The sequence below is a fragment of the Gopherus flavomarginatus genome, chromosome 6 (genome assembly GCF_025201925.1).
Source record: "Gopherus flavomarginatus isolate rGopFla2 chromosome 6, rGopFla2.mat.asm, whole genome shotgun sequence".
Taxonomy (NCBI): domain Eukaryota; kingdom Metazoa; phylum Chordata; order Testudines; family Testudinidae; genus Gopherus; species Gopherus flavomarginatus.
Window position 1 is genome coordinate 42,075,355 of NC_066622.1, and position 27,127 is coordinate 42,102,481.

The 27,127-nt window shown below is 38.6% G+C and overlaps 2 protein-coding genes across 5 annotated transcripts in view; one reads left to right on the plus strand and one right to left on the minus strand.

Annotated features, from left to right (window-relative positions):
- CENPP (centromere protein P) overlaps positions 1-2,716 on the plus strand; it is a 294,323-nt gene extending 291,607 nt beyond the window's left edge. For both annotated transcript variants that reach the window (XM_050957900.1, XM_050957902.1), the window contains exons 8-9: positions 836-927; positions 2,335-2,716. In XM_050957900.1, the coding sequence (XP_050813857.1) occupies positions 836-927; positions 2,335-2,456 (214 nt within the window). In that variant the 3' untranslated portion in view covers positions 2,457-2,716. The remainder of the gene's footprint in view (positions 1-835; positions 928-2,334) is intronic.
- Positions 2,464-27,127, minus strand: part of IPPK (inositol-pentakisphosphate 2-kinase) — a 104,028-nt gene continuing 79,364 nt past the window's right edge. For 2 of the 3 annotated variants that reach the window (XM_050957824.1, XM_050957826.1), the window contains 10 exons: positions 23,194-23,280; positions 18,839-18,960; positions 18,090-18,179; positions 17,283-17,341; positions 16,767-16,839; positions 15,242-15,521; positions 13,777-13,927; positions 9,326-9,428; positions 8,385-8,464; positions 2,464-6,395 (listed from right to left, as the gene is read on the minus strand). In XM_050957824.1, the coding sequence (XP_050813781.1) occupies positions 6,170-6,395; positions 8,385-8,464; positions 9,326-9,428; positions 13,777-13,927; positions 15,242-15,521; positions 16,767-16,839; positions 17,283-17,341; positions 18,090-18,179; positions 18,839-18,960; positions 23,194-23,280 (1,271 nt within the window). In that variant the 3' untranslated portion in view covers positions 2,464-6,169. The remainder of the gene's footprint in view (positions 6,396-8,384; positions 8,465-9,325; positions 9,429-13,776; positions 13,928-15,241; positions 15,522-16,766; positions 16,840-17,282; positions 17,342-18,089; positions 18,180-18,838; positions 18,961-23,193; positions 23,281-27,127) is intronic. The other variant, XM_050957825.1, reaches the window with a different exon arrangement.

A 27,127-nucleotide genomic window follows, 5' to 3' on the forward strand; every position in this document is an offset into this window, starting at 1 on the left:
GTAATTTATTTCAAAATATGTCAGCAACTGTGCCTGTTACAATACAAACTATGAAAAATGATCATTGACAAATAGATTCCTTACTAGGCACATAAATACAGAACTTTGAATAATGCTTTTAAACTACAGTACATAACCATATTTCCCACCCACCTCCCAGAAACAGTGCAACGGTTTGGGGGAGTCAGGGTAACAGAGGAGCTGAGAGAGAGGGGAGGAGCCTGGAAGTGAACCTGGAGGGTGGTTGGGTAAAGTATGGAACAGGGTTTTTTTGAGAGGGTGGGCACAACTGTTAGGGAGCCGCCTCCATGCTGACCCCTAGCCTTTCCCATTCAGTCAGGCACATCTGCCCCTGTTCCCATGTATCTCTGCACCCGTCCCCCCTGACACCCACTCAGCCACCCTCCTGTGTGTCCCCATACCCCCTGCACTCATGTGTGTCTGTACTCCCACTCAGCCAGCCCCATCTGGCCCTGTGCCTCCACTCCCATTCAGCCTCTGCCCCAATCTGTCCTCCTCTACTAGCCCTTATGAACCCATCTGTGACACCCCCCCCCCCAGTTGCCCCATGCTGTCTGTCCCCCTCTATCCTAACTTGGCACTGCCTTCAGGAAGGCAGCCTCTTCCCTTCCCTATTGCAGCTGGAGATGGCCCAGAAGCAGCTGCTCTGTTCCAGCACACCACAGTGGCCCCTGGTGGCCAAAGATGTAACTGCAGCAACTTTCAACTTATTTTCTGCAGGAAAAATATTATGCATTGAAGAAAACTTTAGCATAGAAAAATACAAGCTACTTTTGTGCATTATTATTAAATAAAGGTACTTCCCAATATACAGGTTTGAGTTAATGATTGTTTGGAAAATATATGTGGATGAAGAAGGGAGAGTTACACCTGTCCTGGATCTTCTGCCTCGAATACCAGTGCAAGGTAATGTGTCTGTAGTATATTTTAAAGGTGTTTTCCCATTCCTGACTTTAAATCGTTTGTGTCCTGGACTCACAATACAGCAGGTTACTCATAGTATGTCATACTTTGCTCATGCTCTGATTTGTGATGTGTGGCAGATCTAGCAGAACCTATTTTGACTGGTATAGTAGGAATGGCTGCAGACATGAAAGCGCTGGCATTTCATTAGACCAGTGTGTCAGTTTCAAAAATATTCCTATCATCCTAATAGGCATAAACCTATGTCTACTAAGTGTTCCCTGTTTTAAAAATGTGCTTGGTATGTAATGGTAATGCTTTTTGAAAGTAATGACCGCTCAGGCAAAGAACAACTGTTAACCTAGAATCTGAACAGTTCACCCCTGACCCCTTCAAAAAAAATTCTTGTCAACGCTCAATGTTTTGAGGGGGTCATCTTGCTGTGCTGCTTTAACTTGTCCAACAGGTAACAAACTTTGGGCTTTTTAATTAGTTTTGCTCTCTCATACCAAATTTAAGTTAGAAAAAAAATATAGGATCCCCTGACAAGTTTAGTGGCATTATTGCATATTGCAGGGTATGGTGGAAATGTCAGTCAAAGAGAAGCAGCCTGTTTTCCCTGCTACCTATTTTATGTGCCACTGGAGTCTGTCTCATTGGAGACATGTTTCAAAAACATTTGATGGTTCTGCTTTGTGTTTATAAATCTAACTGCCTTTGACTGTTTTATACAGTGACTAATGTGTTTGTTACAGTACTTCCTCCTCTGCCTCAATTGTACATAGTTCATGCTTCCAAATTGACTGATCTTAAGCAGGTAGAAGCTATCTGAAATCTGTTTGATGGCAGCACATTTGGTAGAGGAAAGGTTTGTGAGAGTTGTCCAAAAACCACACTACTACTTTATCAGGCTCTGTAGGCGTGTGTAGGAAGCTTGAGGAGATGCTGCAGCTTCCACAAACTAGGTTTATTCTGTTAAAACAAATTGCTTTATCAGTATGAATTAATGAAACATGAAAATTATTCAGATATGGCCTCTTACTGAAAAGCAAGAAATTCAGAATCTCTTTTCCTTGTAAGGGTATTAACCAAACAATTTTTAGTTTACGTTCTAAAGCTTGAGAATAACCAGTCTGTTTTTCTAAACATCAGGATTATGTATCCAGTTGTGTACATTAGTCTAACAGATTAAGCAAAGGCTTCAAACCCCTTTGCCACTTAACCTAATCATTTGAATAAGTGTTTTACTTGTTCCTAACTCAAGCTGCATGGCAGAGGTGTTAAATAATTCCAGTCACTTTTTCCTAAAAAGGCACATGAGCCCAGTACCATCTTCTTAGCTAGGTTTTATGCCCATGACATTTGCTGGAGTTAGGACTTACTTGTATTTAATCTTTTCTTTTCTTGCAGCTGTGGAGGATAAGCAAGCAGCTGTTGAAAATGGACCTCAGTGCTTCAGAAATATGCTCCTTTTGCTGGGGATTGAGGCCTCCATTGAAAGTCTGATCAAATCAGTTGGCATGAAGAAATGAATACCCCTTAAACTAGTAAAATTTGGAAATTCTTTTTAATTATGATATTGAGTTATGCAGTCTATAATTTTATTGAATATAAACATTAAGTTATTTTCCATTTAAAAACCATACCCATAAAACATGCTATCTGTACAATTATGGCACGTTATATATAAATTGTCATGACATGAAAAATAAATACAGCAATTTAAATACAAAAATGCCAAATAAAATAATTACAGAGTGAATTTCATCATAAATTTAAATTTCTGAATTAATGTACCAGAGTGGTTCTTCTGTCCTTAACATTTTCTAGAACAGGTTACAGGAACACATGCTGTCAAATTCAAGTCAATAAAAAGTGGACATTTCATTTCACAGCTCTATAAAAAAAGTACAGTGATTTTAAAACAGAACAGTGACACTGAAAGCAGAATAAAGTTGTATTTAAATATTTCTTCTACTCAGTTAAGATAGAAGTACAGAAATAAATGACCAGTACAGCCAAATTTAAATTTGTGAAGAACAGTCAGGTGGTTAGAAATCAATTTTGTGAATGGTAGTGAAACAGTACAGCTGCTGCTGCTTCTGTAATGTGGCTGTAGAATAGACATTACTACTTTCACAAAGTGTTGCACTTTTATTACTGTTTATCATGGTTTGGTTTGAAAGCTTGCACCATCACTGAGGCGTATTGTCAACTTGATACTTTACACATTGCATTCTATAAACAAATATGAAGCAGTTTCAAGACATTTCTTGCAACCTCATTATGCTCATCAGATATTTTAGTATTAGCTCACTTGTAAATGTCTAGCATTTCTGAAAGGGGGAAAGAAAACAGTCAATTTTGCACTGGCACTTTAAAAGTACTGCAATAGCCAGCCAGTTTCCATATAGTTAAGTGACCACCTCATTTTACTTTTGGAGTCCTCTAAAAACATTGGGAAAGCATGGCAGGTAAGCTCAAAATTAATCCCTAGTTCCTTAAAAATGGTGTACTTGCATATATGTTTGGAGTAAATATTTTTCTGGGCTCAGGGGTCCAAAAAGGCTATCATATGTAAACGGAGAACTCTTGCTAAGTAGTTTCAATGAAGAGTCCTTCTGCAAACTCAAGTGCATGATTCTGTAAGTATGCATACACAACTACGATCTGGCGTACATTTTGATGGAGCAAGTAGTGTACACACATTTACATGCACACATAAAGCAGAGTAAGGCTGGTAGATCTTGGATTAGACCTTCCTGTTTTAAAGCTTGTCAGTCATTACCAGAAAATATCAATCATCTATTTGGTCACTCAGTCTGTTCTGGCAAGGAATAAATGAACTGAAGCACCAGTGTGAGTGGCTTGATTCAGTCTTCCTACCCCCACAGAACGAGCATGCGGCTGAGCAAGAGTAGGCGTTAAATGCTGCCAGACTGCATTTTATTTCAAAATTTCTTCTTATTCAAACATAGAAAAAGTTCTTTTGGAGTTCTGCTGCTAGGCAGGCAGAACTAACTAATACTACTACGGCCATTTCACTATTTTTGTGTAATCTTGAATCTTGTGCCAGCGAGTTTCCTCTTTAAAATACATATGGCAGCAAACTACAGTTAGATGCTTCCTGCATGCACACTGAACTATGGTGTGTACATACACCAAGAGTGGAAAATTACAGCATAAACCTGACCACAGTAAGTTTTTTTTCTTGCTGTAGATAACTCTTCATCATTTTGACTAAAAATGACCAGCCCCTTTGAATTAAATGTGACTTATCTTTTAATTCTCTGCTCAGAGGGTGGTATTATTACAACACTGCAGCTAGCCACACAGCAGACTGCAATAAATCAACAACTAAGTCAGGCTGCTGTGGATATAACAAGTCTAATCTAAAGAGCAAACAGCTGCACCCCAGAAAGGCACATTACTAACTGGTGGTAGGTTTAGTGGATCAAGGTAACATGGTTTACTTCTAAGTGTTAAGCAATACTGCTGTATAAATAAGTTCTCATGAGGAATATCACCACTCTGGGCCCAATTGTCCAACGGACCATGGTCTCACAGAACTGTACACTGAGTCCTGCCAATGAACGTGGCGCTATTTTTTACGAAAGCCAGTACTCTGAAGAAGTTCAAATAAAATGCAATGAAACAAAGGGCATTAGAGTCAAGCTCCCAGTATAAATCTACTGTTCTATGTTATAAGGAGAGGTATGTCCTTGTTAAGACAACCTCCATATTTTCAAACTTATTACTACTACATACCTACTGTATACAGATAGCAGCATTTCAAGATGGGCTTGAACAACATCTCCTTGTACATTCTCAGGGTATGAGAGCCCCAAAGAAATGCAAAGAAAGCTTTTCAACAGCTAAGAGAACCTGTAGTTTATTATACCACAATACCCACATTTCTTAATAGTTTCATCCCACTGTTTTTGATCTAGTTGAACCAGTTTCACTTTTAAACTTCACAAGAATCAGGGAATAGCACCTCATCCACACAAATCATCTCCAGCTTGGCAGATGTGTTTAACTTGTTACCACACAAACTAAAGCCACTGCTAACTGTTGGTACAAAGTTAACTGACACCCACCATCAACGAAAAGTCACAACCTACGATTACAATGAACTTTACAAGATAAAGCAGATACCATCTGTCAACCCTTTTCTCAAGAAAATGTCATTGCAGTCACAGCCTGATTCAAGAACAGCCTTTGCTAGCTGCTGTTTAATGCACAAAAAAAGTTGACACACATCTGATTTAAGTCCAGAATCACATGGACAATAATTGAGTATACAATTCCTATAGCTAAAGTTGAATTAGGAAAGAGCTCGTTCCTGATTCACTAATTTGGCAGGACTAGCTCAGTGTGGACCACTCGATCAAAGCCTGATATGTTCAACCAGCGAATAATTAAAAATCAAGGCTGCTTCCCTAGTAAAATTCCTAACCCTTATCCCTTATTTTGTGAATTTCTACTTACATGTGTACAAATCTTTACAGAAAGCTTTTTCAGACTGATCACAACACTTTTGGAAGCAGAGTCTGAAGTTCTCAATTTCACTCACTCTGCTTAAAATAGATTTGCACTAACACGCAAGCTCTACCTAGCCAGCACCAAAGAGCAATTATACAATTCAGTAGTGTGTTTTGTTTTCTAAACATTAAATTACATGGGCAGCAATTTATTTTGTATTAAGTTTAGTGCATTTTTAATGTGCTCAGTGCGGCTTCATTTTGAATTTGGTTTTATTAATGTGGGGGTGGGTGTTGCTTTTGGTTTAAAATATTGAGTGTTAAAATGCACAAGGTGCAAGGCCATCCTGTAATTCTCATGTTTATGATCAGGCTTTCTGCATTAGTGCAATGTATCTGGAAGTTCCTGACTCTGCACTGAAGAATAAATGAGAATTAATCCAGAACATTTCATTTGGTGCTTCACATAGTAGTCATTCAATTTTAACAACATGGACTTAAACCTCAAGTTGATTTGTCATGTTGTTGCAGGGTACGGCACACATCTGTTCTGTAATATTGAATACATTCCTTCAGATTAAGTTAATATATTGGAAGGTGTTTCTTTAGTACTATGCCATGTCTTTGAAAGGCATACCCATTAAAATATATTCCTTAAAGCAAAAACATTCACAGCTGAAAAATGCACTGAACATAATAGAAAATCAACATAACTACATTTCATTAACCCTTCACTTTCAACCATAACCTTAAGGAAACAGTTACACTTTATGGAGAACTAATGTGCAGTCTTCATTCTCCTTGAACAGATTTGACATCACTGGATCATCTTTGGCCTGTACATTCTTCAAATAATAGTTTACTATCTTGCCATCAAGTTTGTACTGATGTGGAATGCTTTCATATGGCTTAAGATCTAGGTCCAGAACAGAAACGGAAAAGGTGAATCTGGATTTGGATGCCAGAACAACAGGCCTTTGAGCAGAGCTGAAAAAGAAGACCAATGGAATGTTGCAAGACAATTTGTTTAAAGCAAACAGACCACTTATGCTCTTTGTGGAAATTCAAAGCCCAGTGCCTATCTAAGGCTTTATCACAAATAACTCTGCTTTACATGTAAAGATCACATGCAGTACATTGCCAGTGTCTCCACACTTATTAGGCATTATAAACTAGAAAACTGGGACTTCAGCTGATGTAGCTTTTAAAAGCAGCCACGGTTCATTCTTAACTCAGGTTTAGTTTTTCTAGTCCAAAATGATGTGGGAGCAGGAATGAACAAACCATTTATTTACACGTCAAACCTTTTTCTGTTAGTTTCCACACCAATTTAAACCAAACCTCCCTAAATTGCTCTATCACTAACACTGCTAAATGAAATAATCTCATCTAGCAGTTTTGGCAATAAGAGCTACTTGTATAAATGCAAAGTTTGTCAGAAGTACTGCACTGAACTTCTACAGCTAGAAACAACCATCACCTGCACAGACATAATGGGAGGCAGGTAGTGTTAATGCCATTTCACAAATATCCTTTTTATATACTAAACTGAAGTAATAGCCGCCTCTTCCTCTGTATGAAACTTACTTTGTTCAACTTATTGTCCTGGCCTGAGTGAATAAAATTGCCTTCTGCCTATCAGAACTAGCATTCAGGTGTTATGAATACATCTTAAAACAATAGTAGAAAATAACTCCCTGAAGTGACCTACGAATCTAAGTAAAAGGTTTGGAAGGGAGAATTTTCTCTCTTATTTTCTCAAGTATTATAGGTTAGAGAAGAGAGATTACCTTCTTCAGAGTTCATCCTCCAAAACAGCACTAATCTACATGGAAAATTAGCTTCTGTCTGAGGCGGCGGCTAGGGTTGTGTTGACAAAAAAAGTCAACATGGATACTAAGTTACTAAAACTGTGTGGTTGCAACAAAAGTTGCACCTCGATGTTTTGACAGAATGAGAGCAAGACACTTGACACTTCAGGTCAGTCCTTAAAAAGGTTTAAGTTGGCTCTGTCTATTTTCAAAAGCAGCTTTCCTGCATACCTCAAATCAGAGGACAAGCCCAGGATGAACACAGCCACTACCAAGTATGTCTTCCATCCAATACTCTATCTCTCTGATAAGAAATTGAATAAATCCTAATATCCAGAAAGGGATCAAAAGATATGCAGTGATAAAGAATGAGAACATAACTCTTTTGCCATGGTGACTGAGGTAATTCATTTTTGTTTATCCTTAAAGGCATATCATCAACATTAGGACTTTGAAACAGATTTCAGCCTCCAAATTAAGAGTGTGTCATAGCAGTTAGCTCCAATTATAACTTAAGAGTTGCCCAAATTAAAATCACTAGTTAGAGCTAGGTAGCCTGTCAGAAAAGCTCAGGTGATGCTGACACATGAGTTAGTAATGCAGTGGGAATGCAACAGTTCAAGTTACAACAAACTCATCAGCAGTTAATCTAATCACTATCCAACTCCAGTATTATTTTGCTGTGTGGTTGCTCTCACTTGACTGCTAGCATGCAGTAATTCAAGCTAACTGTTGCAGCGAATACAAGCCTTAAATCAGGGATTCTCAAACAGAGTCGGGACCCCTCAGGGGGTCACAAGGTGATTACGTGGGGGCATCACGAGCTGTCACCCTCCACTCCAAACCCTGCTTCACCTGCAGCATTTAAAATAGTGTTAAAGTGTTTTTAATTTATACGGGGGGAGTTGCACTCAGAGACTTGTTGTGTGAAAGGGGTCACCAGTACAAAAGTTTGAGAGCTATTGCCGTAAGTAATTTCAGTGTTTAAAAAAAAAAATTGAGCCTCCTATTCTAAATATTTTAATCAGAAATTCATGATTAGTATTCCCACTGTCAACATGGGCAACCCAACTGTGAAACACCCTGAAGATTTTTTATTTTTTATTTTTTATTTTTTTTTTAAAGTCTTGGCTGTCTGAATGAACTGTCTTTCAGAATCTCTTACCATTCATCCTGTAGACAAGGTGAAAGGGAAATCATGATGGAGCAGTCCTTAGCTGTCATTGCTACTCTGTACTGCTGAACCTATACACAAGGTAAAAACAGAATGAGTTATCCCCATAATAAAAGCATTTGAAAAGTATTTCTAGACTCAGGCACAGATACAAAGCCAAGGTACATTATCTAAGCATACACAATGAAAACAAAGTAGTAATCACTTCAGGTGTTGAGGAGATTATACCGAGGTCATTATTCCTCAGACTTTTTGTATTCACTAACATTTTTTCTGTGTCGCGTTACAAATGGTTAACTCTTCACACAGACTGCTTTGCATGAGTACATATTTATTCTATGATACTAGGTGAACTAATAGGAAATAGCTATTCATTTAAATGTACCATGTGATTTAGAAAGAAGGAATTTGTGAATAATTAGTTCCTTTGTTTAGTAAAAAGTGGGAGTATGAGCTGATTTTCAAAGGGGATGAGCACTTCAATGGGAATTTTAACTGTTCAGCATCTCACCAGATTTTCTCTCTCACTGATTGTTACAGTATACACAAGCTTGTAAGGATTAGATTATCAGTAGTCATTTTCACTGTAAACACACATACCAATGAAAAATATTTCCATTGACAGTAATTGAAATTTACAGATAAGTAAAGGAAGAAAAATGCTGATTGAATTAAGGTTACTTACTACCTTGATGTTGACAATTTGTTTTAATGGTTATAAATCTAACTTTCTGAAGGGAGTTTTCTATCATTAAGTGTCTGACCTCCTCTGAAAGCTTAAATACATTAAAAATGCTTTAAAAAAAAAACAAATATCCATCAAAATTATAAAAAAAAGAAATCAAATTCTGCCAAGCTCAATTATATATTAGATACTTTATGGAAGCTGACAGAATAAAGTACGCTTTAGCACCCACACTGAAGAAAGGTACCTTTGTAAACGCAAATGCTTCTGTTCCATCATCTTCAGTTGAAAGATCTAGAAGTTTCTCATAAAATGCTTCATTGTAAGGTCCATCTATCTGTGATGTACTTCTAATAAGTACAAAAAACAGGAAGACGTTTTACTGATCCAGTTCCAATTTTTACTGGCCCAAACCTTTCAAAAAAGGTGTTTTCACCAGGTGAGGGTAAACCTTTACTAAAAGTAGAATAGCATTATGATGGGAAAGAATTGCAATGTTGTAAAAATGGAGAAACAGCAGATCTTCCTCCACAGTTTGCAGAGGCTCCCAGCAACAGCATTTTTACTAGAACACTTGTTGCATAAAATGCTTCAGTTCCTAAGAAACTGAAGCCATAAGTGCATGAGTTGGCTAATATGTAATATCAAGCTGGGAACAAGTTTTTAGTTTAGTGCTAATGCACAGCAGCTAGAAAGGATATATATAGGGTGACAAGACTGCAAGTGTGAAAAATCGGGAAGGGGGTGGGGGGGTAATAGGAGCCTATATAAGAAAAGACCCAAATATCGGGACTGTCCCTATAAAATCAGGACATCTGGTCACCCTAGATATATACAGGTAAAGAATACAAATGAAATGCTTAATCTATGCACACATCAGAAAAATATGTAAGATTGAATTTATGTTGCCAGGCTTTTTAAGAAATCCAAAGTATAGTGTTATATTGCCAACTATTTATTAGCAGGACTCAATATTAAGGTTGCTCACTATATGTGTAATATTTCAGTTCTATATCAAAATGTTGATTTCCACATATCAGAAGCAGCTCAGAGAGTAAAACAGTACCTTTTGCAAATAAAGCTCTATTACCCTCTTGTGGTTAGTGTCTAAATTACACAAGGAGGTTACATTTTAAGGAATACAAAGGACAATACAAAATGAAAGAGGGCCTCACCTTAGAGTGATCTATTACAAAAACCAACTGGACTTGGTTTTCCATCTGAAGAAAGACCATTTTAACCCTCAGTGCTTAGTATTTCCCCAACAACAGATACCAGAAGGCATTTACTGCACTTATTCAATACAAGCTGCTATATAGGTCACCATTTTATGATGGCAATCTGGTAAACTCACAACTACTGATCTTGGATTTCTACAGTCTAAACTAACATAGTATTTCATCACTCTATTTCAGAAAGGGTCTTACTAGAACAATTTCACATCAGAGCTACACTCCATAAACTTCCTCATCTATTTCACTGCAAGCAGCAGTGATGCAAACGCAGAAGGTTCTCACTTATAAAAGCACTACACTGAGCAACTGAACAGACACTGGAATTTCACATTGTTATGAGCACATCTTTATGTACCTCCTGAAAACTGGATGGGAACAGGGGAATTAAGAATTTACTTTGTTTTATTTCTTTACTGGTTTCCAATATGTAATGGACCATTTCTCTTCCACTAGACTGATGGGCAACAGAACCTATCACTATCTATAAGGACTTAATATGTTCTGTCTGGGTCCTTGTTTTCTTCTTTTCCACTAGTACATTACCCATATTTACAGGAAAACATAAAAGTGAGCCTTAAATTAACTGAAGTAATTAATGTGTAAATGTGTGTCCTTTTGGACCATTGCTATTACTACTGGAGTACATTACCAGTTATTTCTATTCCATCAGAAATCAATTTGTAATCAACATATCAATATCTCACTCCCACAAGACTAAACACTGAGAAACTTGCCCATCGAGTGAGGGCGAAAACATGATAATAGGGGATCCACAACCTTAAAATATGCCTTGGCTCTTTCAAAGGAGGAGGAGTGACTTGTTTCAGTATAGTCGAGGCAGAATTTGCAGAAATGTTTTTCTATATCAGGTCATAAACTGGGGACAAGTTTCAATAGTGACAAAAAGTGTTAGACATGAGATAAGAAATATTAGACAGACAATCATGTCAACTTTCTTGGCTGAACAATACCAAGGGATTCATTATTGCAAGGCTGCAAGCTTGCTCACCTTGACAATCACTAGAAAGAATTTAACATAGGAACTGCCACACTGAATCACATTCCACTTTGTCTAGCATCCTGTATCTGACAATGGCCAGCATCAGATGCATCAGAGGCGGGTTTAAGAAAACCCAATAGTAAGCAGATGTGGAATAAATTACATACACACATTCTAGTGGTCTCATCTTAAATACTAATAGTTAGAATTTGGCTTAAAATCTTAGTGCACTATGTTTCAAATCCCTGCCAAAACTTTAAAAACAACTACTTTGGATACCTTTATTCGTTCAAGTGTCAAATCCCTCTTTGACATGCACTAAATTCTTGGTGCTAAGGTCATCCTGTGATAAATTCCACAGCCTAATTTCACATCCTGTGAAATAATTCCTTTTATCACATGATTACTGCCAAAAAGAGCTCAGGTAAACAAAGGGGAAGTGGGACAGGTAATCAATTTTAATCATGTTTTGCATTTGTATTTTTTAGTTCTTTTCCTAAAAAGTGGGGGAGAGGGGAAGTGATTCTCATTGGATGGTAAGCATTAAAACATGTTGATTTCCAACTAAATATAGCCTTTACATTAAATGTGCATTTCTTATTTACTATTCGTGATTCTGTATCAATCTCTATTTTGATGAAAATTCAAATTCAATTAAAAAATGAACAAAAAGCATTTTACATTTTTGTATTAAATAAAACTACCTTAAAGTGCTAGACACACGAACAAAATCGAAACATATTTTACCTTTAAAACTAGCTGATTTTTAAAAAAAAAAAATAAGTAGCATATGTAGTTAGTGAATTGAACTGTTTCCAGTCAACATGTCCTTTAAGATTTTAGAACTAGTACATCTCATCTGTTTACAGCTACTTTTTATTCATACATTCGAAGAGGGAAAACAAGCTTTCCTGCTTTTTCAATTCCCAGGGCCTTGGTTATTTGTCCTAGAAGAAATCTAGATGGGAATATATTCACATCAACCAGAAAATTGTCCCCAAATTAGATTTTGCAGAAGTTTATCTGCTGTGTTACATGAACAGTGAAGTTAGAAGTTCCATATCTAGACACCAAAATGAAAAGCATGAAGATCAAGGCAACATTATGGGTCTCTAGATACCAAAGATGATTCAGAAACAGCAGGATTCAAAATAGATTTTGTAGAGTGCTGTATTGTGTCTACACACCTGGTCAGCCTGCAAAAATTAGGCTGTATCTTTTTGTATCAACAGTAGAGTGAGGCACAATAAAGTAATCTGTCCCATGGTATCAAGGAACGCACAAATCTGAATGATGGCGACAAGGTTAGAACAACAAACAAGGAATCAGGAGACCTGGGTTCTATTTGAGCAAGTTACTTTAACATCTGTCCTTCAGTTTTGCCTTCTGGGGATTCTACTTCCATACCTCCATTTGACAAGCTAAATACATTAAGGTTTGAGACATTTCAGATATTACTTTGTTACAGCCATGGTATAGCGAAAGATCATGAAAAACTTCACCCTCCTCACCCCTATTAAGAGGAAATCCATCTATATCAGTAAATCTGCACTGTGACTTGGAGTTACTTGGAAGAGACGCAAAGGAGCAATTTTGCTTCAATCCCAAGCCAAAAGATGTGATTTCCAGCTTTTGGAGGAAACAAAGCAAGTTTAATAGGCCCCCCAAACTAGCTGCCCTTGGGAAGGTTCCTCTTCAGAGCTATGTAACCAGTAGTACTGCACTACTCAGGAAGCAGAAGTTAGAAGCATAGGCCAGTGGAGAGAGACCATGGGCAAGAAGTGGAACAAAGACCTCCATACGCAAGGAACTGCCGAGCCTACACACTATACAAGAAAAAAAAACAGTGCAAGAAGGCAGAGAGTACAGAGTGGAGACCCAAGCTCCTAAATACTGACAGTGGCTGATGATGCCATCACCATCTGAAGTGCGGTGTCCAGTTTTTTTTGCCTCTTAGAGAGACAGCTGACACCAAAAAGGTCCATGAAAAAGGTATGGTGGGGCTTGCATACAGATCACAGTGAAAACTTTCAGTACCGCCTTAATACCCAGTCCCATATCAGAATAAGGGGATGAGTGGTGAAATTAAAGGGCAGTGTGATTAGAAAAAAAAGGAAGTACTGTTCTGCCAGATGTAAATACTAAGGCTGATGCTTTTTAAAAACAGAGCTGAACATTTTAATGGTCATTAAAATTCACAACTTTACAAGGCCAGACGAAGCTAATAATACATTTCATTGGTATTTTTCATCCTTCCCCTATCGCTTTATGTATGGGTCACCTCCAGAGGCATAATGCTATACTGTGAACCAATGGTATCATCCATTCCGCCAAGTTTTATGATACTCCGAATTTGTATCGAAACCAGAAGACAAATACAGACAAACTTTCCAGAGTCTGCAGTGCAAATTATCATGTTACACCTTCCTGAGCTCAATACAGAAGACAGCCTGGAAATCTTACCTCTCCTCAGGAAACTCCTCTAAGCACTGTTCAACTCTATTGTACAAAGGATAAAGTCCCTCAATATCCAGCATGTCCAGCATCTGAGCCTGAAGGGTTTTATAAAGGAGACAGCCCCGTGGTAAGCCAGAGCTCTCCATTTTATTTTTACCTAGAAAAAAAAGTATTTTCAAATTAAGTAGTTTGAAAAAAGATAACTGTTTTTACATAATAGACCCAACAATTCCCCAGCTTGATCAGCTGAAGGAAAAGCTACCAGCTAATTCTTAGGTTTAGAACGGTAAAATCGTAAGAGATGGGCATTCAACGTTTCACATTTTGAATTATCATCTTATGTATAACACTAGAGTTTGACTGTGCGGTGAATCTTATGGGATGGAACCAGATTCTCTTTCTTTCATGACAAAACACTCAAAGAGGCAAAACAGAAAAAATCTCCCTCACACATTTCCATGCTCTGTCTTACACTACCAGAAATATTCAAAGACACAAGGGGCAGTTCAGTGCCTCATCTCCCCTTTGTGCTTTTGAAAATATCCCCCCGAAGAGTCAGACTGATTTACAAGGTAATCTAGACCACATCAAGTCATATAGCATTTCAGATCTTGAGTAGCTATTATACATTGTAGAAAACTGTACTGACTTAAAAAAAAAAAAAAAAAAAAAAAAAAAAAAAAAAAAAAAAGCCCTCCCCCGCCCCCCAAGAAATTCAATTCAGGAGTTCAACTTAAAGAAAAATCTCAGTCAAAACAGTAACATGGGTATGTAATGCAGCATCTGAAATGTTAGAATCAAGCACATGCACTGAATCCCAATTGCTGCTTAGAAATGGTTCCACGAACACATAATGGTACACTGTAGGAGCTGCGTCCCAACCAGCGGCAATGTCTTGAGGACCAACTGCACTTTTGCAAGATTAGAGTAGCGAGGAAGTAATGCGCTCTGCCCCACCCCCCCAACTCCCAATCCTTATTTCCATTTCTCACACATATACACCCTTTTCCCTTTTAAATACCCACCTCATGCAGAAAAACACAAAAATGAATCCAAACTAAACTAAGTTGAAATAGCAGCTAAGCCAAGAAACTCTAGTGTTTTTAGACACAGTATTGTAATCAGTTGGAGCACATATTTTTTCTTTCATTTTTCTCCATTACTGCTTTTACATGCTTGCACTGATGAGTGGAGTTTCATCATCAGTAGATGCAATACTAAAAAGTATTAATTCAAATTTAAATTCAGTTAAAATCAATTATCTAGAGTGAATATAAAAGAATTTTAGAGCAGTGGGTTTTCACCCCATTAACTTTCTTGTGTTTAAACAGGTAACAAAGCTCCCACTCTTGTTGCTTCAACTCTCACCCTAAGTAGCAGACAGAAAAAAAAAATGCAGTGATCTGAATCACTGTATTATGTACCCTGAATTGTATTACAATATATTTAATTACTGTGAAACAATTCTTACCATTTCTTACCAGCTCCTTACTGAAAGCACTTGCTTCACAGTAGCTCCTTCCTCGTGAAATGGGAACCGTCTTCATATTACCTGCCCTGCAGGCATCAGTACTACTAAGTAGAGTCATTGTTATTACATGGATTAATTCTTTAATAATCGTCCTTGTACAATGTGGTCCACTGACCATCCCATTTGCAGGAAAGAAGAATGGTTTTAAGTGACGAGCAAGTTCATTCCAGTCAGAGAGAGAGTCCTGATCATCCTTACAGCCATAAATTAGTTCACCATTCTATAATTGAGCAAAGAAATACTTAAGCATTTCAGAAAGTCCAAATATGAATATTTAATTATAAAGAACGCCCAACAGACTCGTTAAGTGTATGATTTAACTGTTGAAGAGGCATGTTTCAGTGGATACAAGGAGAGAGTCTGATCATGTAACAAAGATGGTTACAATACATGTTTCTCAGAAGAAGAAATTAAAATTATTGAACAACTGCATCAATTAGACATTTATCAGTCACAAATGCAATACTGCATGCTGGGGTAAATTGTCTAGTAGGTTCTTAGCTGCTGGACAAGGCACAGGTGCTGAACAGACTCCAGAAGGAAAAGTGACTTGGTTCATAAAGTTTAAGAGTAGGAAAGTTTAAAAAATTGTTCAAAACTGAAATATAAAATTGGTTTATTAGTTGCACAGAACACTCCTCTCACCCCATAAGTTTAACCATAAGCCATAAGACTTTTTTCATAGACACTGAAAAAAACCCACTACATTGACTTCAATAGACTTTGGACAAAAGGCCCATAATTTAGTTAGAGTGGCACTGATGGGTTTGGTTTCCCCCCATTACCACTACTTTTAAAAATCAAATTACCAATGCTTCAACACAGCTGAAATAATTTAATTGGAGCTATATCTTATATTGGAGAGCTACTTTGTTTTATGTTGGAAATAGCTCACAGAGAGAGCTTGTTTTCTAGAAATAACACATATGCATGTGATATCTCTATAGTCTACAGAGTAGTGTTCATGTACTGCTATATGTTTTTGCTGCATCAGTTGTAGGCAATTAAGTAACATTTAACTTCCTCTACGGAGAAGAAATGTCTCTATACTCTTAAGTAAACGATGTACAACATATTCCACACAAATTATGAAACTATGTGCAAAAATATGTGCTCCCTTCAAGGAGCACTCAAAATTGCAACATTTTGAAAAATACCTTATATTGAAAGGAAAAACCCAATCATGCATGCAGTAGTTATGGTATTACCTGTGGATGCTGTAATACAGTCACAGCCTCATTATATCTTAAAGACTTTTCCAACAAAAATTAAGTGACACATTGATTTACCTTCCATAAAATCAAATCTACATACATCTTTCCATACTGCAATTAGAAAGTTTGAATACAGAAAATCCTCAACTAGATATCTAGTGGGGTTTTGAATATTCAGATGTTAAGTTAAATGGACCCAATAATTTACAAGATAGTATAAAAAACATGCAAGCAATTTCAGTCAATCTTACCTTAAATATTTTTAAATTGTTCTGTGCCTCCTGTAATAAGCTTTTCAAGGCAAAGTGCATTCTCTGTTTATTTCTAGAGAAAAATTCATATGTAATATTTTAACAAAACAAACACACGGTTTTCATTATATTACCATTACAGTAGCACTAGGACCCCAAAAGGCCAACCATTCATCCCCTATGCTGAATATATTCCCATATCGTTACTCAAGATGAAGCCAGTACAAAGAAAGAGATAGCATAAAAGAGCAAACAAATCTGAATAGTATCCAAGTTCTTGTGAGGTCTGATGTTTTGCCATCTGGACCACATACAATAATTAACAGCTACTGAGTTAAATTCTAGAGGTTTAAAAACAGATGCAGGAAAAGCACAAATATTGTTGCTATAAATCATAAAACATTTGTCAGCACTTGTGCTCCTTAACCTAAGACAAAATTCAACCTAATGTAAGACAACTAGCTATAAAGACACACAGTCAGCAAATCACTGGAATTAAAGTAAATATTTTCTTACCCTGAGAAGAGATCTAGGGGACAGTATTTGCTCAATCGCTTCCACTTTCCATTTGCTACCTGTTGAAACACACATCACTATGAATGCTCTCAGTTAATACAATAGTAGGTTTATGAAATACACATTAGTTTGGTCTTAAGGAGCTTCAGAATATTTAAATCCTTTGGACATACTATTTCTGGCCAGTAGAGGGCTACATTCTCTTCATATTTAAACTCTACAGCAATTCATTAAAAGGGAGAATCTCACATATTAGGAGTAAGGTCCATTCTAGGCACAAACTCTAATATTTAAATAAGGTATTAGTACATGATGTACATATTAATGGCTAAGTGAATGATTTCGGTGTTTGTTGTTGCACACAGTGGCTGATGTAATCTTTTATTGGAACAACTTCAGTTGGTCAGAGAGAAAAGCTTTAAAGCTACCACAGAGCTCTTTGGACACGCACGGACATTACATGACTTCCTGGACCATGTTTACTGAAAAGTACTTGAAACTTAACTTGACATGGCCGTTTACCACACTGACAACTAAAACTGTCAAAGCTGAGCAAAGATATTACCCCTTGTTTGTTTCCAAATTCCCACAAAGTTTCTACATCTCCAGCTATATACTCACATTCCCTCTCATGCTCACATCCAGCAACTCAGTGACACTTCAATACCTACCTCTTTAAATATCAAGGAAATAAGCAACATATGTACATGTTTCAACAGAAAAGCAGGATTTCAGTAGCATGTTTAGAAATAAAACTAAGCACACTGCCAGTAAGAGGAAAAGCAGGCTGAATATTTAAACGTTTACCTTTAGGTGCTGATGCATGCAATAACGACACACCTTGTGCTTTATCTCCTGTGAAACATGGCTAGAGAAAGGAATGAACCCACATTTCGGCTGCAAGAAACAAACATTTAAAACGCATTTTAATAGATTTATTTACATGTCCTTTTTTTTAAATCTATACCTTTCCTTCTCTCATATATCATATCTAATTAAAGGACTTTAAAGAGATAGAGAGCAGGCAATATCTATTACCAAGGTTAACAGGTCATGCTCATATTTTCCTTGCAGAGGTGCCGAATCCGGGGCTGGAGCTACAGACGTTAACTTTTCAATGTGCCAGGGGTGCTCACTGCTCAACCCCACTTCACCCTTTCCCCCAAGGCTCCTGCCCCTTGCCCCACATCTGCCTTGCCCTCGCCCCTTCCCCCCCAGAGTCTCCTACACACCATGGAACAGCTGACTGTGGTTGGCAGGAGGCACGGGGAGGGAGGGGGAGGCGCTGATTGGCAGGGTTGACGGCAGACGGGAGGCGCTAGGAGCAGGAGCTGATGGGGGGCTGCTGACATATTACTCTGGCAATGTACACTGGTAAATTCTGGCTCCTTCTCAGGCTCAAGTTAGCCACCCCTGAGCTAGCATTTGCAAAAGGCAAAAGATTATTGCTCTACCTAGTACCTGCACAATTTTTCAAACTAAATATATAGTTACCATATATTTTTAAAAGAACGCAGAAGGAGCAATTATTTTTTCCCCATATTTAAGAAATTCACCTTGATCTCCACACAAAGGATTGGCCGGTGTTCCACAAAATGATAGGTCTGCAGCCTGGTGAGGTTAGGAAGGCACATAGCATAGCCACTAAGTGTGTCCAAGTCTTTATCACAGCGAGACTCTGGAAAAAGAGAAAAGTAACAGTTTGTGTACGTTTATTTTACACTGCAGAAAAGGGGGACCATCAAGAAAGGTAAATGTAGGACACAGCCATTATTTACCACTGATTTTAAAGTAAAGAAAGACACAGCACTAGCTGTCCTCCCAGTCTAACTCAAGGCATCATGGTATAAATCACCCTGAATAAAGCCTCAGTTGTAAGTGGGCTAGGAAGAGACAGAGACTATTTTCTTATGAGATTCATGAGGACATGTAAGCGGCTAGGCCTTATTTCAGCGTAGGATGGTAACTCAGATGCAATCCTACTCCTGCTCCTAGCATGTGATCAAGTGAACATATCACCAGCTTCAGTGCACAATTGCTTAGGGTTTGTATATACAAGAAAAGGTGCACCAGTTTAACTGAATAGATTTGGACCAGATTTAGTTAAACTGGTGCAAAATCCTCATGTAGATGCACTTAAAACTGGTTTAACTCTTGCTTAAGTCACTGGAGCTTGCACTGAATTAAACTAAACCAATAAAAGCAAGGATTAAACCAGTTTATGTCTACATAGCAGGTTTGCACCAATTTATCTAGGATGATTTCAAATCAATTTAGTTAAAGTGGGCAACTTTACAAATGTAGTCCAGGCCTCATGCTGCTAGGAAGAAAGGAAGAGGAGATGGACAACTGGGAGGAAGAAATACAGAAGACAAAGAAAACTTATCCTCTCCTAGAATCACATCTGTCACTGACAAATAGTACTGCATCCAGAAAACCCAGCTTGGGCATTAGAAATGGCAGCAGTGATAACGTAAGGCCAAATGAAATGAACAAAACTAAGAAAGAAATGGAGCCCACCCTTTACTTGTAAATGATGTTCTCTCCTGCTCACATCTGTCACTTCACGCTCCCCCCACCCTTATTTATTTATTTTTTAAATTGGCGGAAGAGGGTTGGTCCCGTTTTGATACAATCTACACTTCTACAGACACTGTCTCAGAAAGAACATTCCTCTCCAGAAAGGGACAGATTTTTTTCTCTTCCAGATTTCAACAATTTACTATCAGATAGTGCAAAGGTTCTCAAACTGAAGAACGGATTCCCCTGGGTGGGCAAGGAACGTATTCTAGGAGGGCAAGAGAAGCTTTAAGATTACAGAAAAAACAAACCACACACACACACCCATACCTTACAGTGCACATTTTATCAACAGCAATGAATAATTAGCAAAGATGATTCCTCCAGACATATCAGGTCCTCAGATGGCACTGTGCATTTGACTCCAGATGTTGCTGTACATTTTGACAGATTAATCCATTTGCTATGATGTGGTGTGCACATTTAATTGTAAGCATGAACCACAATCACAGTTTTGGTTTCGCTCTGATTACAATGGATTATCGGTTCATTAGTGCCACAGGAAAAAAAACCTCAACGTTACAACCAAAAAGCTGAAACGGATTCAAGTGAAGCACTGCTACTGCATATAGACTCAGTACTGGAAGGGACCTCAAGAGGTCATCTAGTCCAGACCCCTGCACTCACGGCAGGATTAAGTATTATCTAGACCATCCCTGACAGGTGTTTGTTGAACCTGCTCTTAAAAATTTGCAATGATGCAGATTCCACAACCTCCCTAGGCAATTTATTCCAGTGCTTAATCACCCTGACAGTTATGAAGTTTTTCCTAATGTCCAACCTAAAGCTCCCTTGCTGCAATTTAAGCCTATTGCTTCTTGTCCTATCCTCAGAGGTTAAGAACAACAATTCTTCTCCCTCCTCCTTGTAACAACCTTTTATGTACTTGAAAAAGGTATGTCCCCTCTCAGTCCTCTCTTTCCATACTAAACAAACCCAATTTTTTACATCTTCCCTCATAGGTCATGTTTTCTAGACCTTTAATCAATTTGTTGTTCTTCTCTGGACTTGCTTCAATTTGTCTACATCTTTCCTGAAATGTGGCACCCAGAACTGGACACAATACTCCAGTTGAGGCCTAATCAGTGCAGAGTAGAGCAGAAGAATTACTTCTCATGGCTTGCTTACAACACTCCTGTTAATACATCCCAGAACAACGTTTGCTTTTTTTTGCAACAGGGTTACACAGTTAACTCATTTAGGTTGTGGTCCACTATGACCTCTAGATCCCTTTCTGCAGTACTCCTTCCTAGGCAGTCATTTCCCCTTTTGTATGTGTGCAATTGATTGTTCCTTCCTCAATGGAGCACTTTGCATTTGTCCTTATTTAATTTCATCTTATTTACTTCAGACCATTTCTCCAGTTTGTCCAGATCATTATAAGTGTACTCTCTCTACCATTACCTAAATAAATGATGAAGATAATGAACAGAACCTGATGCAGAACTGATCCCTGCAGGACCTCACTCATTATACCCTTCCAGCATGACTGTGAACCACTGATGATTACTCTCTGGGAACCGGCAAAGAGTCCTGTGGCACCTTATAGACTAACAGACATATTGGAGCATGAGCTTTTGTAGGTGAATACCCACTTCATTGGATGCATGTCACCCACGAAAGCTCATGCTCCAATATGTCTGTTAAGTCTATATGGTGCCACAGGACTCTTTGCCACTTTTACAGATCCAGACTAACACAGTTATCCCTCATACTCTCTGGGAACTGTTTTCTAAACAGTTTTGCCCCCACCTTATAGTAGCTCCATCTAGGTTGCATTTCCCTAGTTTGTTTATGAGACTCATGCGAGACAGTATCAAAAACTTTACTAAAGTCAAGATATACCCCCGTCTACAGCTTCCCCCCATCCACAAGTCTCGTTACTCTGTCAAAGAAAGCTATCAGGTTGGTTTGACAATTTGTTTTTGACACATCCATGCTGTTATTCATCACCTTATTATCTTCTAGACATTTGCAAATTGATTGCTTGCTTATTTGCTCTATTATATTTCCAGGTACAGAAGTTAAGCTGACTGGTCTGTAATTACCCAGGTTGTCCTTATTTCCCTTTTTATAGATGGGCACTATATTTGCCATTTTCTAGTCTTCTGGAATCTCTCTCATCTTCTATGACTTTTCAAAGATAATCGCTAATGGCTCAGATATCTCGTCAGTCAGCTCCCTGAGAATTCCAGGATGCATTTCATCAGGCCCTGGTGACTTGAAGACATCTAATTTGTCCAAGTAATTTTTAACTTGTTTTTTTCCTATTTTAGCCTCTGATCCTACCTCATCTTCACTGACATTCACTATGTTAGACAGCCAATCACCACCAACCTTCTTGGTGAAAACCGAAACAAAGAAGTCATTAAGCACCTCTTCCATGTCCACATTTTCTGTTATTTCCCTCCCACTCATAGAGTAACGGGCCCACCCGGTCCTTGGTCTTCCTCTTGCTTCTAGTGATTCTGTAGAACGTTTTCTTGTTATCCATTATGTCTCTAGCTAGTTTGATCTTGTTTTGTGCCTTAACCTTTTTAATTTTGTCCCCACATACTTGTGTTATTTGTTTATATTCATCCTTTGTAATTTGACCTAGTTTCCACTTTTTGTAGGACTCTTTTTTGATTTTTAGATCACTGAAGATCATTAAGCAAGGGTGGTCTCTTGCCATATTTCCTAACTTTCCTACACAATGTTGGATAGTTTGGTATATGTACTTGTGTGGTGTGGGGGAAAAGGGGTAGCGTAAACTACTACAGACAAAGAAGGGGGGCTGCGATCAAGTAAGTTTGTGCTGGTCTGTAGTATGGTTTCTGAATGTCATTGGTAACCACAATGTGTTGACACAAACTATATGAAAAATGTGACCGGCTATAACCATGTTTATAATAGACCGTTTCAAATATAATTACAAGCCATAGCATAGACAAGGGATATTCTTCCAGTGTTTAATAATTATCTCTTTGGTGCTCACCAAATGCAGCATCCCTACTAGTGCATAGTGATCAACAGAAAGACAGGGCTTGAACAGCTGAATTTTCTTCAGCACTAGGCATAATTTCTAAATTTTCTTGAGAAGCATATTCTGCCACACTTCTATTACTGAAGAATCTAACAGCATGACATATTGTAACAGAACAGTTACAGAAGTTAACAAGAAAGGACACTTTCGGAGGGAGCACTACTGAAGAAACAGGGGATTAGACACTTATTCCACATTCAGAACAGAATACAACTGCACTCTTGGGAGCATCCAACTTACTCAGTTTTATTTCTAAAAGTCATCACAAATGTCATGGAAACAAAAACCTAATCCTTCATAAATTACCTATTATTTCTATGTAGTCAGTATATTCATTCCTCGTCACCAGCCTTTTCAAAACAGGAGGCGCTTCTGAAGTGAAGCCACACACAACTGTTTTCCAAAATGAAAATGGTCACATCTTAATAAACCACGACATAATTCCTGTTTCAGAAACAATGTCCGCTTCCTGTTTGAAGACTGTTCTAGGAATCATGACAAGGCCCAGAGCGTAGCTTACTTACATAAAGTGTAATGAAATTTTAACTAATCATCTCTTCCCATCCCACCCCAGACACACACTCATCAGCCCCTAGGACTCTGACCCATTACATCTCTCAGAGCTGGATCCATAGTGGAGAAGGGAAAACACTGCAATTATGGGACAATTATATTGACTGCAGACGTTCCGGAAAAAGAAAAATGGAGGAAGAGGGAAATTAGACAGAATTTTACCACATCAGAAGAGCTTCCTAAATTCAGAAAATGAAGTTCAGTGTATAAGCAGTAGCTAGGACCCAAGAGACAATGATGATTTCTTTGTTACATGTTTACATGAAATCCAGCTTCTTCCTCACTTGTCTCTGAGGGTATAGATAAGAAAATTGCTTTAGAGGGCTGATCAATAAATATTCATCAAGTCAGGGATACAAAAATAAAACAAACAGGGCTGTTCCAAAACCACTAAAATTATTACAGGAGCTGATGAAATGCTGATTCTTCCACCAAACCTAACTCCAAGTTGAATACTAAGTATACAATTGCCATGTAGTTCCTTAGGCTTTTTTATACTGGAAGGTTAAATCAAAACTGGTCAGTTCAAAATTAAGTCACTATCAATGGGGTATCTCCCATCATTTTATTACCAACTTTTGCAGTTTCACAGGATGTAGACCCAGTGGCAGCACTCAGAAAGGGCAAAGTTATTTTACCACTTGTCTACTGAATTTTACTTCTGGGGGAATTCTGTGTCACTGCATATGCGCAGAAATTATGTCTTCTGCAGATTTGTTCCCCACAGAAAAATGACTGACAGGGAAGAAAAGGGAAGCCACAAGAGCAGTCATGTGACCCTCCCCAGCAGTATGTTTTGGGTGCCCCAGGCAGCCAGCAGAAAGATTAATTATGGGGCATGGGACAAGATTGGAGAAAAGACCTGTTCCCAACCCTGTGCCAGGCTCAACTGCTAGCCCTGGGTGGGCAGGGGAAGACAGGACCTCCTCTTCCCCTGCTGGTTCAGACCCATCCCCAGATTTCTCCCAGAGCTGCACTTCTTGCCCATGGTGGCTCTCCACTGGCCTATGCTTCTAACTTCTGCTTCCTGAGTAGTGCAATACTACTGGTTATATAGCTCTGAAGAGGAACCTTCCCAAGGGCAGCTTCTTTCGGGACCTATTAAACTTGCTTTGTTTCCTCAAAAGCTGGAAATCACATCTCCTTGGCTTGAGATTGAAGCAAAATTGCTCCTTTGCTTCTCTCTCAAGTAACTCCAAATCACAGCGGGGGGCGGGGGGAGGAGACAGATCCCTGTATAGGGAGCTGCTCCTCCTTCCACCCAACCCTCATGCATCCAGACCTCTTCATACCCAGACCCTCCCACTGATCCTCACCCCCTACACTCAGAACCCCGCCAATGAGCCCCACTCCCCCTGCACCTCGACCATCCCAACGAGATACTTGCACCCAGATCCCACTCCACCGAGGCCCAATCAGCCACACCTGAATCCCAATACCAGAGCCCACTCCCCCAGCATCTGGACCCCCCCCCCCGAACCTCCCACACTTAGACCCCCCACCAAGCTCTATATTCCCCCCCTCTCAGTCCCTCGCTGCACCCCAACCACTTTCACCTGGACTCCCACTAAAATTGCACCCAGAACCCTCAATAAGCCCTTGTGCATTCGGATTCCCCCCAGCACTCAGATCCCCCACTGACCTGCCCACACCCAGATTGCCCCCATTGAACCCTCTCAACCCACACCTGGATTCCCTCCCCTCCCCCACTAAGCCCCTCCACACTTGAATCCTGCCTTGCTGAGCTTGCCTGCCCACACCTGATGCACCTGGCATGTGTGTGTGGGGAGGGGTGTTTCTGGAGCAGGCCCAGTCCTTGCACTGTGTCACGGTTGGGTGCAGCCTCACCACTGAGTCCATGTCCAGGGGGGCAAGGGGGGAGCTGCACAATGATCTCTCACCTCTGTGCAGCCAGTGGCCTGTGCGCCTCAATGCCATGCTGGAGCCTCCACATTTAATTGCGCAGAATTTTTAATTTTTTGGCACAGAATTTTTAATTTTTGGTGCAGAATGCCCTCAGGAGTAACTGATTAGATGTTATAGTGGTTGCAACTAGGACTGTCAAGTGATTAAAAAAATTAATCGTGATTAATTGCACTGTTAAGAGTACAATTTATTTAAATATTTTTGGATGTTTTCTACATTTTCAAATATATTGATTTCAATTGCAACACAGAATAGAAAGTGTACAGTGCTCACTTTATATTTATTTTTTTATTACAATATTTGAACCAGATAGATAAAAATCAATGATTAAAAAAAAACCATTTTTCATTAAATGCTTTTTGAGGAAAAAAATAATCTAAAGATACATTATAGCTCAAAGATATCTCATCATGGAATAGGGATTATAAATCCTAATTCTGTAGTATGAGACAAGATATTCATGTAATGTTTAAGAAAAGTTTTGTAAATGAGTTCCAATAGTTCATGGATTAGGGACCCAATCTTATGGGGCTCCAGGGGCTTCTATATAGATTATCTAGGTTAATCTTTCTATCTACCTAATAGGACTCAGTGCTCAGTCTAGAAGATACCATCAGAGATGCTTAGTTTTGAGGTTCTCAAGCTGTGGATTTGTGTCTCCAGAGATAACATGCTTATTAACAGCAAAAATGTTTTAAAATAAATATACAGAGGTGAGAAATAACAGACCTCAACCCTATTGTCCCTCTGCAGTCCCTTACGTCTCTCTAAAAGTGCAAAGTTTCAAAAAGTTCAATGAATAGAAGATTGTTAGGGGCAGAATAGATCTGGACAAGGAGAAGCAGTCTGGAGATAAATGTGAGAAGGGAGGGACAGGCAGTAGAGAAAAAGGGAAACTGTTTGAGCAGCATATTCCAGAAGTCTTGAGGTCTTTCTGGGTGTAGCCTTCATTGATTTGAGATCTACCATACCATTCTCTCACTAGAAGGGAAAACCTATAATGGCAGCAGACCATAAAAGAGAGACTCAGTCTGGGTCTCATCTATCTCTGAGTTGTATTAAGGTTATAACAACACACAAGAATGCACTTTTATGTAGAAATCCAGGATTAAATCAAGTCTTCCTGACTAGTGATTTAAATCATGATTTAAATGAAATCCACCCTGATTTGCACTGTAAAACACAAAAGAAATAGTATTTCAATTCACCAAAGATAAGTACTTAGTGCAATCTCTTTATCATGAAAGTTGAACTTACAAATGTAGAATTATATACAAAAAATAACTGCATTCAAAAACAAAACAATGTAAAACTTTAGAACCAAACAAGTCCACTCAGTCCTACTTCAGTCAATCACTCAGACAAACAATATTGGTTACAATTTGCGGGAGACAATGCTGCCCATGTCTTGTTTATATCACCTGAAACTGAGAACAGGTGTTCACATGGCACTGTTGTAGCCAGAATCACAATATATTTACATACCAAATGCGCTGAAGATTCATATGTCCCTTCATGCTTCAACTACCATTCCAGAAGACATGCGTCCATGCTGACAATGGGCTCTGCTTTGGATAACAATCCAAAGCAGAGTAGAACAACGCATGTTCATTTTCATTATCAGGAGTCAGATGCCACCAGCAGAAGATTAATTTTCTTTTTTGGTGGTTTGGATTCTGTAGTTTCCGTGTTGGAGTGTTGCTCTTTTAAGACATCTGAAAGCATGCTCCACTCCTTGTCC